General features: G+C 42.3%; 2 protein-coding genes across 3 annotated transcripts in view; one reads left to right on the forward strand and one right to left on the reverse strand.

Moving 5' to 3' along the window:
- Uba5 (Ubiquitin-like activating enzyme 5) overlaps nt 1–15,157 on the forward strand; it is an 83,784-nt gene extending 68,627 nt beyond the window's left edge. For both annotated transcript variants that reach the window (XM_068389019.1, XM_068389012.1), the window contains exons 6-7: nt 3,874–4,088; nt 14,920–15,157. In XM_068389019.1, the coding sequence (XP_068245120.1) occupies nt 3,874–4,088; nt 14,920–15,107 (403 nt within the window). In that variant the 3' untranslated portion in view covers nt 15,108–15,157. The remainder of the gene's footprint in view (nt 1–3,873; nt 4,089–14,919) is intronic.
- Nucleotides 15,158–15,670: 513 nt separating this feature from the next.
- The window catches only part of LOC137655120 (transmembrane protein 209), a 112,214-nt gene continuing 108,417 nt past the window's right edge, over nt 15,671–19,467 (reverse strand). The window contains exon 12 of the mRNA XM_068389004.1: nt 15,671–16,592. Within this exon, the coding sequence (XP_068245105.1) occupies nt 16,401–16,592 (192 nt within the window). The 3' untranslated portion in view covers nt 15,671–16,400. The remainder of the gene's footprint in view (nt 16,593–19,467) is intronic.

The raw sequence follows: 19,467 nt of genomic DNA on the forward strand, positions 1-19,467 counted from the left end.
TGGAAATAGAATAAGAGTGCATGTATATCTGATGATGACAAATCTCATATGCAGCTTAATAGGCTTGCTGAAGGTAATTATCTGTTCCCTAGTTTGCAATTTGGTATTCGTAAAGGCCTTGGAGCATGTGATGCCCTTCTTACAATTTCCAATGCTGTACAGAAATCCCTTGATTATGGTCAGGAAGTTCGTATGATTGGCCTTGATTTTAGTGCTGCCTTTGACTGTGTTAGTTATGAGACCCTTGTTTTCAAACTCAAACATTTGGGAGTGGGTGGGTCATTGATGAGCATTGTTATTGAATTTTAAGTAATAGATCTCAAAAAGTTGTTGTTGATGGGCACCATAGTGAGTATAGGAATGTCATATCTGGTGTTCCACAGGGTAGTGTTCTTGGCCCATTACTTTTCATGCTATATACACATGACATGTGGTTTGGCCTAGAAAACAAGCTTGTTGCATGTGCAGATGATGCTACTCTCTTTGCATCAATTCTATCTCCAGAATGTAGATCTGGGGTTGCTGAATCTCTTAACAGAGATCTAGCTAAAATTAGTGCATGGTGCAAATTATGGGGTATCCTAACAAAACTCAAAGTATGATTGTAAGTAGGTCAAGGACAGTGGCTCCTCAACATCCAGATCTCAGCATAGATAATGTTTCTTTAACTTTGTTTGACTGAAAATTTTAGGGATTATTCTCGACAGCAAATTTACTTTTGGGAAACACATTAGGTCTGTGTCTTCTTCAATTGCACAAAATATTGGCTTATTGAGTAAGTCTTTTAAGATTTTTGGTGATCAATCTATTCTAAAGTGTTTTAATTCTTTTATTCTACCTTGTTTTGAGTATTGTTCTCCTGTCTGGTATTCAGCTGCTGATTCTTATCTTAATTTGTTGGACAGGAACTTACGGTCTATTAAATTTCTTATTCCTGATCTAGATATTAATCTTTGGCACTGTCGTTTAATTTGTTCATTTTGCATGTTGCATAAGATTTTTCATAATTCTAACCATCCTTTACATTCAGATCTTCGTGGACAGTTCCATCCTGTTTGTAATACTAGGCATGCAGTTAATTCTATCATGAGGCTCAATACTACATAGTATTCTAGAAGTTTTATTCCAGCTGTGGCCCAAGTTGTAGAATGATCCTCCTAATCAGGTAGTTGAATCAGTAGAACTTCAAAAGTTCAACGTTGAAGTAATTTTTTATGCTGAACAGACTGACACAAGTCTTTTTATACCGGTAGTTATATATGAAGTATCTATTTTAATGTTTATTTCAAGTATTTTATTTTAATTTTTCATTACTTCTTATGTTGTTTGTTTATTTCCTTGTTTCATTTCGTCACTGGGCTATTTTTCCCTGTTGGAGCCCTTGGATTTATAGCATCTTGCTTTTCTAACTATGGTTGTGGCTTGGCTGATAATAATAATAATAATAATAATAATAATAATAATAATAATAATAATGATAAAAATGATATTATAATAATAATGATAATACTAATACTAATTAATAAAAATTAACAATAATAATGAGGGGGGATTTGATGCCTCGTAATGAGGAGATTAAGCGGACTTTAAATTTAGTTTTTCTTCAGGAAGTGAATACTGGCTGTTGATTGCTCTGGATGTGACGCAAGCGATTCCTACTTGCTGTATAAAGGTTGGACATTGCAATCAGTTTATGTGTAAACCGCTAGATCCACTCTCTCTACGCTTCTTGTAGGGGGCTTGATTGTTTGCAATCATGCTAATAAGACAAGTGTATGTTATGACCTCGTGCAGGCAATCGTATATCTTGAGGGGGAGGAAGAGGGGTTAGCCTTCTCTGGGGTCTGTCTTGGTAATGCCTATGAAGACACCGAAGAAGTCTTTTGCTTCTTCCTTCTTCTCATTGAGTGTAACTTTATGGACGTCCTTGTATTTATCCGTGACTGCAACAGTCTGGGGGGGAGGCGACTTCGATACCGACTTCATGTAGAACCTTGGTCATTACTCGTCACTTTAGTTCGCCTCAAGGGTTGAGGCTATCCTTGTAGCTGCCCTAGTTGGATTGGCCCTGGATCGAGTTAACAATATCTGTGGATCTGAGAACTCTCGAATCCAGCTTGTTAAACAAGATCTTGCCTCCATTCTCGAAGCAGAGAAGTTTCTGTGCACCAGAGTATGTTTCATCATCTCCTCTACAGGTTGATCTGTTGGTGTGGATACGGACAAGCGTGCTCTCGGTGGAAAGACTTATGGATAAAGGTACATTCTTCTCATCCACTGAGTTGTTATCCAGGGAATTGTCTGCCATGTCCTCACTCCAAGCTGTCTTTTGGCTTGACCAAGGGTCAGGTTCAGTGACTTACTTAGCAAAGTCAGTGGGTTCATTAGCCCTGGGGTCTTTGAAAAAATACAAAAGTCACATGCGGTCTGGTGGGAAGGCAGTGACCTTCCTGGCACACCAGTCAACAAACCAGTGGGCCAAGTGAGTTTTGAATGGGGGAGATACTTTGCTTTCCCATTTCTCAAAATAAGTTGGCCTAGAGGTACTTCTGTCACTTCGGAACTCTTGGTGTGGCCGGCAACATTTTTCCTTCCGAGGAGTTGCTTACTGGCAGACAGAGGTGGAAAGGATGTTAGAGAAGAACACGCTTGAAGTTGTTCGAAACGAGTCTCTTGGCTTCTAAAGTTGACTCTTTCTTGTGGAGAAATTAATTGGGGGCTGGAGACCAGTCATCGACCTCTCTTTTCATTGTAAAAGTTTTTTCGTCAAACAAAGTTCAAATGTTCGGTAGTCTATGTTGTGTTCCATACGTTTCTTAGCGTCATTATTGAATTTTTGAGTAGTAGATCGCAAAGAGTTGTTGTTGTTGGGCACCATAGTGAGTATAGGAATGTGGAATGTGATATCTGGTGTTCCTTAAGGTAGTGTTCTTGGCCCAGTACTTTTCATAATATATACACATGACATGTGGTTTGGTCTAGAAAACAAGCTTGTTGCATATGTAGATGATGCTACTCTCATTGCATCAATTCTATCTCCTGAATGCAGGTCTGGGGTTGCCGAATCTCTTAACAGAAATCTAGCTAAAATTAGTGCATGGTGCAATTTATGGGGTATGAAGTTGAATCCTAACAAAACACAAAGTATGATTGTAAGTAAGTCAAGGACCGTGGCTCCTCAGCTGCCCCTACACGACGAACACAGAGGAGAAGGGTAAGAAAGGGTATAGAATAAACAATGGGTCCACATGGGGACCGCGTGAGACACAAAGGGGGTCGGGGACACAAAGGGTCGCACTGGGTAAGGAGAGAGCGTCGAGATGTTATCGCGACGCGACCAGAGAACTTACTGAAGATCGAGACCTGAGCAAGCATGTTCTCTGACCCGGGGTTAGCCTCAGGGCACGTATCACTCCACCTGAGGTTACCCCTCATAGAAAACGGGACTAGGGTACACAAAACTCTGGTCGGTTGGGAGGAGATCCCAGATACTCCTAAGAAAGTAGTTCGAGGTAAGTACTGTTAGGAAAAATACAAATTACTCAAAATTTGGGATTTTTTCATGTATGAGACTAGCCTACTGTTAAATATCCCATGGAATTCAAGGTTTGATTTTTAGAATGGTAGTATAAGACGACCCCCAGTTTTTAGGGGGTGAATTTTAGGATTTCAAATATATACATTATTTGGCAGTATAAGATGACCCCCAGTTTTTAGGATTTTAGGATTTCAAGGTCATCTTATAAGCACAAATATATACATTATTTTGCTAGCATAAAGAAACTTAAAAAATAGTATGTATGAGAGATTTAGTTTTCTAGGCTTGTAACTTTATTCTTATGCTATTTATTTATATATACATTTTTTCAACAGATATCTTCTGAACTTTGGACAGGTATCATTTTACCTTGGATATAATGCTCTCGTTGATTTCTTCCCAACTATGAAAATGCGACCAAATCCTCATTGTGATGATAATTGGTGTCGCAAAAGACAAGCAGAGTATGCTGAGAAAAAAGCGAATGAGCCTGTAGAAGAGAAAAAAGAAGAAAAAGAGGAGGAAGTTGTACATGAAGATAATGATTGGGGTAAGATGTTTTGAAGTTTATTGTTCTACTGTTGTGTTAGATAATCAGTCAATTTTGCTGACACCTTACTATTAGAAATGTTCAAACAACTGTGGATCTGAAGATGAGATTCCGTTAAAAAAGGGTATCATGTAATTCAGTTAGGTTCAGTACTTCATCATATTATGAAGTAAGAGTATATTGACAAAATCTTAATACTTTGAGCTCCAAATAATGCCAAATGTATTCTAAATGTACTTAAGGAAGAAAAGGATACCCTTTTGAAGGAAGAATACAATTCAGGGGGTTGCAGCTTATTTTGTGACTTTGTTCCTTCACTAACAGACCTTTTGTTATTTATATGGATTATCTTTCGGTGAAGCTGGATGGTAGCCAATAGACTAAAAGGTGTAAGGTGGCAACCCTACCTAACCACTGTTGTGGGTAAGTAGGTGCTTAGCCCAGCCACCTATCTCCACTCACAGCTTGCAGAGCTGCCTCACTTTTCTCTTTTGGTTCGTAGAGATCGGATGTGTCCACTCTCTTCCTGTCCCAAGGTTTAGCCATTAGACTTACCAACCATTGCTTTACGCGCTCTCTTTCACTTTCAGGTGTGAGTGGTCCTTTTTCTGTACGCTCCCATGTCCTGGCTGTGGCACCTTCATGTCTTCTGTCGACACTACCGCCATCTGCTGTGGCCTACCTCCCAGTGGGAGAAATTTGGGTGGCGCAAGAAGAAGAAAGCCAAACGAGACCTTTCTTCCCCGGGGTTTTCCTCCGACGGGAAAAGAGCTCCGTCTTCTTCTTGTACTCTTAGATCTCTTTCCGAAGCTCCTCCTTGCCCGTCTTCATCAGGAGAATGGTCAAGTAGGAGCGCAGACTGAATAACTCCTTCGCAACCTCGGGTACTGGGGTGGTTGATGCTTTCCCTAGTGAAGTATCTTCACCTCCAGCTGCTGGGGAGCCTTTCTCCCTTGCAGATGGTCTTCCTTGGGGTTTCTGCTCCCCTTCGAAGGAGATGTTTCTGCAACATTCTTCAACATGGCGCGAGGAGAGACCCATCCCCTGTGGCTTCAACATCTTTCTCCCTGGATGTGTGCTAGGTCCACCTTCTGCCCTCTCCTAGCCCTTCCACACACAGACGACGTGACCATTCCCATTCGTCCCTCCAATGGCCTCCTGCTGACGATGTCCCCTCTCGCCATCTTGGGACGAAATTGTCGCCTAACCCTAATACTTCCTCTTCCCACAGAAAAGGTTCCAGCTTGTGTGTGCTACCCTTGCCAGCTGCTGAGGTTGGGTAAGATGATCCTCCTATGCCCAGCACTCCACCTGCTTGCCAATCGCCAGGATGAGAGACTACACCTTGTTCTTCAAGACAATTGCCCTCATGAGCTTCGCGCTCACTTTGTGAATGTCATTAATGGCGTTCAGTGGATCATAGAGATCACTTGAGATCTTAGCGTTCTTCCCTCAGACGCTCTCATTCAAGCGCTATGCACTTACGCCAAAAAGACCGTAGTTCATCGTGGCACTCTAGGCCTTCGTCTTCAACGAGGCATTTTTCTCGATCACGAGCTGAACGCTCACGATCAAGGGCGCGATGTTCGCTACACGAGCTTTACGCTCACACTAGAAAACGAGCATCGCACTCAAGAACACAAATTGCGCATTTATGTGCACGATCATGAGCTTCACGCTCACGATCAAGAGCTACGCACTCATGAACTACACGTTCAAGATCCTATGCCAAGCACTTGCGATCACGAGGATCACGAGTGCGAGGCAAACACTCATGTTTGCAAGCTAAATGCTCACGATCAAGGGCACCTCATTCATGCTCACGAGTGAGACAATCACGATCGCGAGCAACATACTTATGATCAAGGATTAGACATTCAAAATCACGAGATCATTCACGATCATGAGCAAAGCGCTTACGATCCCGCGCTAAATGCTCTAGTTCCCGATCGAGACGATACTCTTCACGAGGATGATGTAAACACACGCACTCTCGATCCACGCATCGCACTACATCTGATCCTTCTCTGAAACAACCTCCAACCGGACAAGTTCATTCTGAACACCATCTCCCTAAGAAGCCTCTTCCAAGACTACCTTTAGTACCTTTCAAAACCTGGAATGTCTTTTGTAAGCGTTCGGCTACGCGACGCCCTCTTACAAGCTCTGCTTCACCACAACACTCGCCAATGCAACGCGTTGCCCCCACTTGAAGGCTCCCATCTCTTCCTCCGGCAAGTGTCCAAGATACTACAGCTGCACAGGAGCCTCAGAGTCCTCCTCTTCCTCCCTCGCGAAGTTGTAACTTTTGCGCGTGATTCACGTGTGAATCATGCTCAAGTCACACGAAAATCCCCTCCTACAGCGAGTAAACCTGCTGTGTTGACAAGTGTCTCACGTGCTGAAGCCACAACTTCGAAAGCAAGCGAGGGTCCAACTCGTTCAATAACGTCCCCCACTACTGACAGCTCTAGCCCCAGGTCGATTCCCTTTCTGGAGAGAATGAAAGAACCCCCCTAACAAGTACATGGTTGTACCCATATCTCCTGACCGGCTAGTGTGAATCACAAAGGAGCATTTAACGTTGCCAAAGAAGTTGCCTTTCAAGAATGCAGGCCCCTCTATAGGCCAGTCAGACAGCGTTCTACTCCTCCAGGACTCCCTAAGGAAACTCCTGACTTGTCGAGAGTTGGGTAGCTTCTGCTCTGGTATGACACTTTGGTGTCATCTCTATGGAAGACGTTCAGGTTGGGCTTTCCACCTGCCCATCCCCAACCGCGTCCACCATGGTCTACTCCCAGTATTCCGTTGGAGAAGGCGTCCTTGTGTTCTTCTGACACTCCTTCTGAACATAGGAGGAGATGTGCTCAAAGCAGTTCTGCCCCTTCAGTGTTTAGGTCATCTCCACCTTGACCAAACACCAAGAACAAACAAGACTATGCAGTTGCTCCACCTACAGGACCTCTTCCCTTACTGCCAGTTTGACCAGGTGAAAGGATTATGGCCAAACAGAGGAGGATGAAGCGTAACACTCCTCCGCACTCAAACATCATACAACCCTGTACAAGTAGGGGCATAGGTTCTCCTCAGGAGATTGCTATCCATTCTTTTGATCCTAAACTGATCGAGATCGTTCCTCCGGACCAACATTCAGTGTATCTTTCACCTGATGGAGCCTAAGGAACCGCAAGTTTCCTCCAAAACATCTGTACTTTAGAAACACTTCCTTCCCAGGAAAGAATCGGAAGATTCAAAGATAGTTCCTAAGAACTCTAAGGCAAGGGAAGCTCATAAACAGGAATTGGCAAGGGGGTCTCCCGAGGCAGGCCCTTCACAGGTTCCAGCTGACAACCTTGACCTACCCCAAGCTTTCACGGACGAAAGTCTGGAGGTAGATGAGGCAGAAGCGCAGGATAGAAAAAGATGGAAACGGCTCATCCGCAACGGCGACCCCATATAAAAATGGGAAACAGCTGGGAAGAAGAAGAAGAAAGAAGGTCCCTCATTATCTTATAAGTTTGAAGGACCTTTTCCTATTTTAGGAAAAAGGGGTAATTTTAATTACTTAATCGATATGGGTAGACGTAGAGCTAAGTGACTGCACATAAAGTTGCTTAAGAAATACAACTAACGCCCAATACTAGTAATAACTATGTCACAGTGAGAAATTAGTTTCGAGAAAATCTCTGATGTGCTTAAGAATTTCAAGTTATTTAACTCTAGCTTAGAAGAAGAAAAACAGAGTGAATTATATGTTTTTCTAAGTTATCCAGAAACTGTTAGTGATAATTTAGGTTTAACTAATCTTTTAGAACATGATATTGAGTTACAGGACACTAAACCCATTAGACAAAGTCCTTATCGTTTGAGTCCAGAGAAGGCAAATTCAGTACGAAAGGAAATTAAGCATATGTTAGATAATGATTTGATAGTTCCTAGTGAGAGTGAATGGTGTTCTCCGGTAGTTCTGGTAAAAAAGGAGGATGGATCAGATAGGTTGTGCATTGATTTCAGAAAAGTAAACGGTGTTACTAAGCAAAGTAATATTCCACTTCCCAGGATCAACGATTGCTTAGATAGGATCGGAAATGCTAAATTCGTCTCCAAGATAGATTTGGCCAAAGGTTATTGGCAAGTACCTCTAAGCAGACGAGCTAGGAAAATATCTGCTTTCATAACACCGTTCGGTAATCATGAACCTAAAGTAATGCCTTTTGGGTTAAGAAATGAAGCCAGTATTTTCCAAAGATTAATGAAGAAAGTTTCAAATGGTATTGATAACTGTGCCGTGTATTTAGATGATCTTGTTATATTTTCAGAAACTTGGTAAGAACATTTATTAATTTTAGTTAAAGTCCTGACAGCCCTTGAAAAAGCAAACCTTGTATCAAATTTAAAGAAATGCAAATTTGGGAAAACTATGACTTATTTAGGGCTTACAGTGGTCTCGGTAAGATTTGTCCTAAAATTGGAACACAGAAGCTGTCATCAATTTCCCAATCCCAGCAACAAAAAAGCAGGCCATGAGATTTCTCGGGATAGTTTCATATTTCCGTAGATTTGTATCCAATTTTTCAGAAATAAGCGCTCTCATAACTAATCTTTTTAAGAAGGGACGAAGTTTTGCATTTGATGAGGAATGTGTAGAAGCTTTCAATAAATTAAAGGCCGTAATGCTTTATGAGCCAGTATTATTGTTACCTGATTTTAGCAAAGGATTTAATATAGAAGGAGTCTTGCAAGATAATTCATATAAAAGGAAAGAATGTTATAGCTGATAGCCTTTCCAGAGATTTTTCAGATTAGGAATGTTTTTTTTCAATGAATCAAGAGCTTTTTTTTTCTGAAGTTTTGTGTTGTGTGAATGGAATGTGAAAGAATGTTTTGTGGATGTTAAGTAAGTTTAAGTTTCATGCAGATGTTCCTCAGTTCGGGGATGAATGTGTTTTTTCGTTGCAGACCTTTAAAAAAAAAAATCAGTAGATTTTTTATTTTTTTTTATTTTGGGGGAACGTGTCATGGGTAGATAGAATACTTTTAAAAGGATGTTATAAACAAAAAAATATCTATTCCCAATGTGTGATCAGCGAGGCGAGATGAGATCCGACTACCGTATGGTTTGGTCAAACCTAAAACCGAGCCTCGACGAGAGCGCCGGCCGCAATAAGGGGACTGTCCTGTTTTGACCAAGATGTCATCGTCTTAATTAGTGGAGCCAGTATATTTTTAGAAACAACCTGCAGGAAATCCATATTTATGAAATATGTCATCATGGAAGGACATGTGCTGCCCTTTTGTTACGACTTATCACGTGGTCCAGATTGCATCAGAAATTTCTTGTAGAAGCTTCCATGGCGAGATCTAAGTGGGCATTTTTGAGGAAGCCAATCGAGATGCAGAATTGTTAAAAAGAATGCCTTCTATGGAAATGACCACTGTAATTAACTCTGCCCATACATGGGTATATAAACTTCAATAAGATATTGTCCAAGGGAGTTAGGACAGGACATAAGGCAAGAGAGGAACTATGTCCGAAGCAGATGAGATCCAAGTCCTAATGAGATAAGAAGCAGAGATGACCAGAAGTCTGATAGAGCCAGAAACTAACCCTCCTATTAGTTGACAAATGCCTATCTCCAAAATCCTGTTATGGCCGAGAAGAAGAGACAAATTGAAGCAGCTAGCCCTCCCTCCTTGTGACAAGAAGTAGCCAACACTGCCAGAAGCCTACCTTAGTTCAGCACTATCATCGAATTCTTATAGAAGACTTCTGATGTCCCATCTTGATGCAACCCTTTCTGTGACGTCTTCGAATCCGGTCATCGTGCCAGTTTCATCTAAGCTTCAGCCGCCCTTCTGCGACGTTCTCAAGCCTGAATTCTCTGTTCCAGTATCGTCTCAGCAGTTGCAGAAAACTATTCCTTAAGTATTTCTACCGTACTGGCTGTTCCCCTTCTCTATTGATGTTTTGATTGATTTGATTTGTCAGTTAAAGTAACCGAAGAAGTAACATTAATTTTCTTTATGAGTTTGTGAATAAATGTATTGTGTTTTTCATGAGTTTCTTTTTGTATTTATTTCCCATATTTCATTGGTAGTTGTTGGAAGCACCTATTTTAATTATTAAAAGAACCTGTAACGATTTTAAGATCGAACACTCCCAAATAGCAGGCAATTCTAGCTCTCTTAGAGCAGGGTCTTCCTCCTGATCACTTCCACTTCCCATCATTCTGCAGAGGAAGTATTACGAGATCCAGGATGAACCTCGTCCTACCCTGACTCTCAATCCCTCGGTAGAATCTTTTACCAGGGGTGTTCCAATACAGAGACCAGCTTCCTTGAAGGCCTCCCTTTCTGCCTCTGAACTCCTCAAGATAGAGAGGCGCGAAGTAAGCTATGCAATGTGCTTCATGGTTCAACCTGTAGTTGGAGTCGTTGGGCCAGATTGTTTGATTCGAGGATCTTTCCAAGAATTCGACAAGACAGTCCTTGGAGTCCTGCCTTCTGTCAGGTATCCGGACCTTAGAATTCCTTTCGCATCACGCGGTCAACTTGAGGGCGAATGCGATTCTAAAGAGAAGGGATACAGTGATTGGAAGGTTCCCCAGGCAGGTGTTGAAAGTGGAGGTCACGCGCCTTCAAGGGAACCTCTCTCTTCAACCCTAAAGAGGTAAAAAGAGCAGCTGATAGATTGAGAAAATCCTCAAAGGATTCTCTCCTCCACAAAGCCATGACTTCTTGGCCTTATGGAAGGGCTTCCCAACCTCCCAAAGATTAGTCCAGCTCTTTATGTCTCTCGAATTGTAGATCTGGAACATCTGAGGTGTCTAAGAAGCCCTTTCAGTCCAGGGACCAGAAAGGGACAAAGTCTTTCAGAGGAAAGAAAGGTGGTAGAAGGGGCGGTTGAAGTGGGTGCTCCCAATAGGGAGGGCAATCCTCTCATCAGTCCACCAATGGGAGGACGCCTGCAACGCCTCTGGCAGAGGTGGCAGCATCACGGGGACGATCCCTGGATGATCGCAGTGCTCGGTGTAGGGTATTGCATCCCTTTCACTCAATCTCTCCCTCCTCTGACTCGATATCCAATTCCTCTAAGCTTTTATATGAAAGGATCTGTAAGAGGGCCAAAGTCCAGACCATGCTGCAGAAGGGCACTCTCCAAGAGGTCATAGATGGGTCCTCAGGCTTTTACAGTCGACCCTTTCTGTGAAAAAGGCATCTGGAGGTTGGAGACCAGTCATAGATCTCTAGCCCCTGAACAAGTTTGTTCTTCAAACTCCGTTCAGGATAGAGACGCCAGACAGTCATTCAAGCAGTAAGACTGAGGGACTTCATGTGCCCATTGGATCTCCAAGACGCTTACTTCCAGATCGCAATCTACCCGTCTTCAAGGAAGTATCTCAGGTTCATACACAAAGACAAACATTACCAGTTCAAGGTTCTCTGTTTCGGTCTCTCGACCGCAACCCAGGTCTTCAAGAGGGTGTTTGCCCTAGTGTCATCATGGGCTCTTAAGAATGGCATTCGTCTCTTAAGATATCCAGACAACTGGCTAGTTCTAGCAGACTCAAAGATAACCCTTCTTCATCATAGGGAAATGCATCTAGAGTTTTGTCAGGATCTGGGGATCGTGATAAATCTCAAGAAGTCATCTTACCTCGGTATGATCATAGACATAGATCTTCAAAAAGTCTTTGACGATATAGTAAACAGGCTGAGAGAAGTGTCTTGTCCCTTCCTCAGACGAGGAGACCTATCAGTCCGTCAGTGGCTCTGCCTCTGAGGTTGTCTAACCTCACTGATTCGTCTTGTTCCCAACGGCCGCCTCAGGATGAGATCTCTCCAATGGCATCTAAAGTCCTTATGGGACCAGCACACTGGGTATCCGGACGTCCTAGTGCCAATAGGCCAAGCTCAAGTATTGGATCTTTAATGGTAGGTGGCAGAGGAGAACCTCCGCAGAGGGCTAGATCTTTTCGTCCCTCCTCTGGACTTGTTGCTCTTCACAGACGCATTAAAAGAATTAGGGTGAGCCTATTTGCTGCATCACACGGTCTCAGGCCTTTGGTCCAAATCCGAAAGGTACCAGCACATAAATCTCCTAGATATGAATGCAGCATTCCTGGCTCTCCAATAGTTGCTGGTGGGTCACTCTGTGGTATTGATCACCAACAACACCACAGTGGTGACTTACATGAAGAAACAAGGCAGTACCTTTTCGCAGCACCTATGCCATCTTGCAGTAGAGAATCTAAGATGGGCAGAAGATCATTCTATGACACTATCAACTCTCTTCATTCCGGGCAAGAGTAATGTGCTCGTAGACAACTTGAGCAGAGCGACTCAGATAGTGAGCTCTGAATAGGCTTTGAATCCTCTGATAGCCTGACTTTGTTGGGTTCCCAGACTTGGACCTGATCGCAACATACCTGAACTTCAGGCTCTCGCTATCCTGTTCCCCAGTCCCAGACCAAAAGGCTCTATGGCAGGATGCATTCCAACAACGGTAGGATAACAGCGACGTGTACGTCTTTCCTCCATTCTGTCTGATGAGAAGACTGCTCAACAAAACCAGAGCATACAAAAATCTAACGATGACCCTCTAACTCCACTATGGCATCATGCAGTGGTTCCCAGACCTTCTGCGTCTGGTAGTAGATCAACCGAGAGAACTTCGTTCACACCAGATCTACTCAAACAACCACACGCCAACATCTTTCACACGACCATCCAGTTCCTTCTACTTCATGCCAGGAAATGATCCAGCGTCTTCTCTCACATAGAGGCTTTTCGCAACAAGTTGCGAGAAGAATGTCTAAACACTTACTAAAGTCTTCGACAGCAGTGTACTGGGCAAACTGGACAGTCTTCTGTGGTTGGTGTCATGGAAGGGGTCTCTCTCCCCTCAATGACACTATTAAAGTAATAGCGGAGATCCTTGTATACCTTAGAGAGGAAAAATTTCTTTCAGTCTTGGCGGTAAAAGGCTATCGCTCAGCCTTAAGCCTAGTCTTTAGATTGAATGGAGTAGATCTTTCCTCTTCGTTGGAGCTTTCCTTACTTATACGGAGTTTTGAGATCACTTGCCCCCAGTTGGAAATTAGACCTCCTCCTTGGAACATGGTTCACATTTTGAGATTCTTAAAGGGTCCTTACGAACCAATACACCATGCAGCAGACCGTAATCTCACTTTGAAGACGGTGTTCCTACTCGCTTTAGCATCTGCACAAAGAATTCATGAACTTTATGGTCTCTTGTACAACACCGCCCATTCAAGGGGATGGGGGAAGGAGACATTCGGCTTTGTCCCTGAGTTTATTGCTAAGACTCAAATTCCAGGGGTACCAGACCATAGATTCGGGGCCTTTCAGATAAGAGTCTACATTCTGTTACCAATGACCCAGATCAATTCTTACTTTGATCAGTGAGGAGTTTGAGATATTGTCTGAACTGCACTGCAGCAACAAGACCCTAGCATTCAGCCTTATTTGTCAGCTCGGGCAGAACTAAGAGGAGGGTCACCAAGCACACCATCTCTTCTTGCATCCACAAAGTCATAGACTATGCCCTCCAACATGACCCTCCTCAAGCTTGAAGACCTAGAGCTCATGATGTCAGGGGCATCAGTACATCCCTTGCATTTAAACGTAGTCTTTATATCACAAGTTCTGCAAGCGGTTGTGTGGAAGTGTCAAACGACCTTCACCGCCCACTACTTCAAAGACGTGACCCACAGGAGGCTTGATACGTTCTCTATTGGCAGTGTGGTGATTGCACAACAAGTGGTATAAAAATACCTCAGAGTCCTTGTTGGACAAGTAGCAGTTAGTTGAGGGCATTGTTACCCAGGTTAAATCTGGGATGAATGAGTGTCTGGCTTTTCCTTTCTTCATCTTCTCTTCGGGAACAACACCTTGGGTTCCTCTGCAAGCTGGCTTCAATCTCTGCAAGTAGTAACAATTTCCCTTGTATCCTAGTAAAGACAATAACTAGTTATACTCGTTCACGTTCCCAATGTTTTTCCTGCGAGGTAAACACTGGAAAACTTCTATATGTGTAATATTCCTGTTTAAGAACTCGAATATTCTTATCCAGGCATTCATATGCTATTTCCACAACCACACAGATTTCTCAGGCCACAATAACTCTCACGCTGTTAAGGTGTTAAGGTTTATCCTTAGATACAGTCTAATACTGTACTAGGAAAACCCGGGTCAATGACTAAGCCAGAAATCCGACTTCCATCCACCTAAGAGTGAGTCATCCAAATAAATAACGAAAGGTTTGTTAGTGAAGAAACAAATAAATTTGGTAATAATTTGTAGTTTTCCCTAATACAAACCTGTAGTTATTTATATAAATTTTCCCGCCATTACCTGTCCCCCTGAAATCTTGTCTGCAATTGAAAAGTAAGGCAGATCTGAGCTGTGAGTGGAGATATAGTGGCTTGGGTACCCCCAGCCACCCCTCTACCTACCCACAACAGTGCTTAGGTAGGGTTGCCACCTCGCACTTTATAGGTTTATTGGCTACCTTCCAGCTTTACCGACAGGATTTATAAAAGCTTTAATTTTTAAAGAATAAATTCTGTAGATTTCTGTATCTACTGGTATTTTCCATTTTTCAGCTGTTGCAAGGGTACCTGTAATATAATGCTTGAGGGATTACTGTATTTTATCATTTTAGATATTTCTTTTTAAAAATGGTTAAACTTTTAAGTGCTAAACGAGAGGTGCTTGTGCCACTTAATGGGTGAACAGCTAACATGGATAATAGTAATTGTAAGACAGTAATCACCTTGTACAATACATTAAATCATTTACTTTTCAGGTATATGTTTAGTGGATGATGATGCAGGTGAAGCCAGTGTAGAGGGAGCTGCTCAGATTACTGGTTTAGCTGAAGGAATTACCTTGGCCTATGAAAGGCCTGCTCCAACATCTGCAGATTCTGGAAATACTGTAGAAGTTGATAATACCTCTTTAGATGACCTTATGGCACAAATGAAGGCAATTTGATTTTTCTGTATAATAGCTTTCCTAAAAATATATATAAAATCTAACGAAAACTTATGTTAGTTCAGTCCTCCATATTTATTACTTTGTTAAAGGTGTTCTTTAGTGAAGTACTGTGTTTTAGCTTTTGGTTTATGGTGTTCAACCATTCAGTATTTTACATAAATCGAAAACTTTTATACTGATATAGAATTTAATTACATATTGTATTTATAACAAGAAATATTTAATATATTCTGTTAACTTTTATAGTCTAAATCCTTAGCTGCTTTTTATGTTATCTCAGTGAGCTATTCTGACTAGATGATAATATAATATTGCATCAAGAATTGCCATACTTTGCAGCAGCTTTTAGTTTTAAATTAAGAAAACTTTTAAACAAACCTAGTTTAAAGGATTTTTCCATGATGATCTGTGGTAAGTTTTACTCTAATCAATTGAATATTATGTTTAAAGTTACAAAAATTAGTAGTGCCAGAGGCAATGTTTTATATGGAAAATCTTTTCATTAAATATAGGAGAATATGGTCACAAAATGTACTATACTGCACTACTAAAACAAATCATCATTTATAATTTCTCTTTATTCTCATACCTTCTATTAGGTAGTCATTTATTTTTCTGATATATTTTTTTAGAAAGTTGCCACATAACATCAAAATGGCCCATTAAAAAATAATTACTGAAAATAGTTTTCAATGCTCCTTTATCTTTACAAAAAATAAAGTACTTTTATAATGAAAATTATCTAGTAGCATAACAAACCTAAATTTGTTTGAAAAGATTAAATCATTCTAATTAAAATCTTATGAATCCTGAGTAAATGTAAGAAAACTATAGTTTGTTGATAACAAATAACTACAAAAGATGCTAGCAGAAAATTAAAAAGGTCGTTGATAACACATAACTACAAAAAATGCTAGCAAGATAAAAAAAAATTGCACTGATGAAATGAGATGTAAAATACTCATTTTTTTTAAAAAGTTATTTCAGATCAATTTCATTTAACAATCAAACAATGTTCATTAGGAAAAGTATAGGCGTAATTTTTTACACTTATGACAGTTACAGAAGATAAAACCATATGTAAACATATCCTTATAAGGTAAAGAAAGTATTCATAACACTGTTGGAGTTGAAGCATTCGCACAAACGTAATCATTCTCAAAATCACATTCTAAAGATATTGTGAAAACAAAATGGAAAGATAAAACTAGTATTCTTGGGTAACTTAGATTAATACTCATTTCATAAGAAACAAATACCTTTCTCATAAATAAAAACATCCAAAGTTAATCATGAAGGCCTAACCACCCAGGAAAGGTTTACACCCGACATTGACAAATTGATGTTAGCAATACGCGAGTGTTGTTGGTGTGTAACATGATGGATGAAAAGCAGCAAAGCATGAATGAAATTGTTACGTCCACTCCCAACTTCACATTCCTCTTCAGGTGGAAGAACTACTTTCAGATGAGGAGGATTAACCTGAAAAATAAAATCAAAAGCTATGTGATAATTAGAAAATCTTTAGTCTAAAATGCAGGTTAAGACTGGTTTTGGGATTTATATAGCTAACTTTATTCATCATCATCATCTCCTCTTACACCTATTGATGCAAAGAGCTTTAAATCAATAATTCTCCATTCATCCTCTTACTTCATGCTTCATAATCCTCAGCCATGTAGGCCTGGGTCTTTGAACTCTTCTGGTGCCTTGTGGAGCCCAACTGAATGTTTAGTGAACCATTACAAATTAATTTATCACAAGCCACGCCCTTTTAAGGGATAACTTGGCTTGGCCCTTGGCTTGGTACAAAAAACATTAGCACTGAATTGAAAAAAGATACAGCAGAATAAATTTCCTTTCTATTGATACATTCAGTAGGTTTAGATATTTAGTAAAAACATAAGTCATATGGGGCTCTGGATGTAGAATGTTTCTTATAGGATTCAAAGGGTTTAAACAAAACCAGTAAGTTATGAGTAGACTTGTAGAATATCAAAAATTTTAAGTAATTTTTATTTTTCCTAACATACTTACCGAGAACTACTTTCTTAGGAGTTACCTGTAACCTCCTCTCTACCGACCAGAGTTTTGTGTAGGGTACCCTCCATCCCGTTTTCTATGGAGGCCTACCCCCGGCATTAAAGAATGTGCCCCGAGGGTAGGCTTATCGCTAGGTCGGTGTCCGCCCGGGTAAACACCACCAGTAAGTTCTATTGAAGTAGCACAATACTTGCGAGGGAAGAGAGGCACTCGGGGAAGGAAGGGAGGGCCATTACCCGAAAGTCGTTCTCGGTAAGTATGTTAGGAAAAATAAAAATTACTTAAATTTTTTATTTGTTCCAACACGAATACTCACCTCGAACTACTTTCTTAGGAGACTTACACTTTAGGAGGAGGGAGTGCTATTCTGACCTACAGACCCGGTAAGCGGAGGCCAAGAGGCCCAGGAATAACGGTACCTACTAGAAAACGGACGAAAGGGTATCTACACAAAGAGCTCACGTTAGTGTCTAAGTACTCACCCTTTGAAAAAACTTCTTCTGATGTTGCATCCAGTAGCGTAGTCGTGAAGAACGTGTTATCCAATGGTACAAGTTGGTACTCCCCGATGAGGCTAGGGAGCAACTGGGTAGGATGGAAGGAAACGCACCTGTGTCTCCCGGTTGCTATCCGTGATTGAGCCTGGGGCTTTTACCGTTACACCACTTGGAGGGCGGAGATGACTGTTCCTATGGAGAACCCGTCTAAGGACTTCCTCGAGTAGTCCTTGAGGTAATGGGCAGTAAAGGTCGACTCGTTCGACCAAGTACCTGCCCGAAGGATCTGACCCACTGCCATGTTTTTCTCAAAGGCTAAGGACGTGCTCAGGCCTCTGATGTCATGAGGTCTGGGGGTGCCTGGCACGGCCAGGCCTTCCTCCTTGTAGGCTCTGGCAATAACTTGTCTCAACCAGAAGGAAATGGTGTTCTTGGACACTTGCTTCTTAGTAATACCCGTGGATACGAAGAGGCTCTTGATGCCTGGGCGGAGATGAGCCGTTCTTTCAAGGTATTTTCTAATGGTCCGTACAGGGCATAATTTCAAATCCTCCGAATTACCCGTCCTAGGGATGGCTGGTATTGAGAAACCCTCGAACTTCGGATCCCAGACTGCTGGGTTCTGGGTCTTCGCCACAAAGGAAGGAACGAACTTGAAGGATACTTCTTTTCACCCCTTCGAATGAGAAACGTCATATGACAGACCATGGATCTCACCCACCCTCTTAGCGGACGCCAAGGCCAGCAAGACGGCGGCCTTGAGAGTAAGATCCCTGTCCACGATATCTTTCAAAGGTTCAAAGGGGGGGCCACACAACGTCTTCAGGACCTTAGCTAAGTCCCACTGGGGCACCCTACGTGCCTGAGGGGGGGCAGGACTGCTCGAAGCTCTTGACAAGCATCGCTATGTGCCTAGAGGCCCCCAGGTCGATGCCCTTCAGGAGGAAGACTTGGCCTAAGGCGGCCCGAACCCCTTTTATGGCTGGGATTGACATTCCCAACTTGTCTCTGGGAAACACCAGAAAATCCGCTATGTCTGGGACAGAGGCCTTAAGAGGCTTAATGTGCCTCTCAGAGCACCACTTCGTGAAGGAGGCCCACTTAGCCTGGTAGACCGCGGCTGACGACTTTCTCAGGTATAGCGACATTCTCTTAGCAGTAGATGAAGAATATCCTTCTTTCTTCAGGAGTCGCTCGATAGTCTCCAGGCGTGAAGACGTAGGGAGAGTGGGTTGTCGTGGAGCCTGAGAAAATGAGGTTGATGCAGAAGGTCTGACCTGTCTGGCAAAGGCCACGGGGGTTGACTCGCCAGGTCTTTTAGGTCCGCGAACCACTCTCTCTCCGGCCACCAGGGCGCTACCAAAGTCATCTTTAGGTTTCGGGCTGTCCTTACTCTGTTGAGCACCTGCCTTATCAACGTGAAAGGGGGAAAAGCGTACACGTCTAGATTGTCCCACTTGTGCTGAAAGGCGTCTTCCAAGGCTGCCTTTGGGTCTGGTACAGGAGAACAATATACGGGGAGTTGGGCGTTGAGTTTTGTTGCAAAGAGGTCCATCACCGGGGAACCCCAACGTTGGATGATGAGCTTGGCTACCTCTGGGAGGAGGGACCATTCTGTCCCTACTATCTGGCCCACTCTGCTGAGACCGTCGGCCAGAACGTTTTTCTTCCCGGGAATGAACCTTGCTAACACCACCACTTGGTTCTCTTCCGCCCAATCTAGAATTTTTATGGTGAGATCGCACAACTCCTTCGACTTCAAGCCTCCTTGCTTCTTTATGTATGCTACTACCGTGGCGTTGTCGCACATCAACGCC

This window comes from Palaemon carinicauda, chromosome 1, assembly GCF_036898095.1.
Source record: "Palaemon carinicauda isolate YSFRI2023 chromosome 1, ASM3689809v2, whole genome shotgun sequence".
NCBI classification, from domain to species: Eukaryota; Metazoa; Arthropoda; class Malacostraca; order Decapoda; family Palaemonidae; genus Palaemon; species Palaemon carinicauda.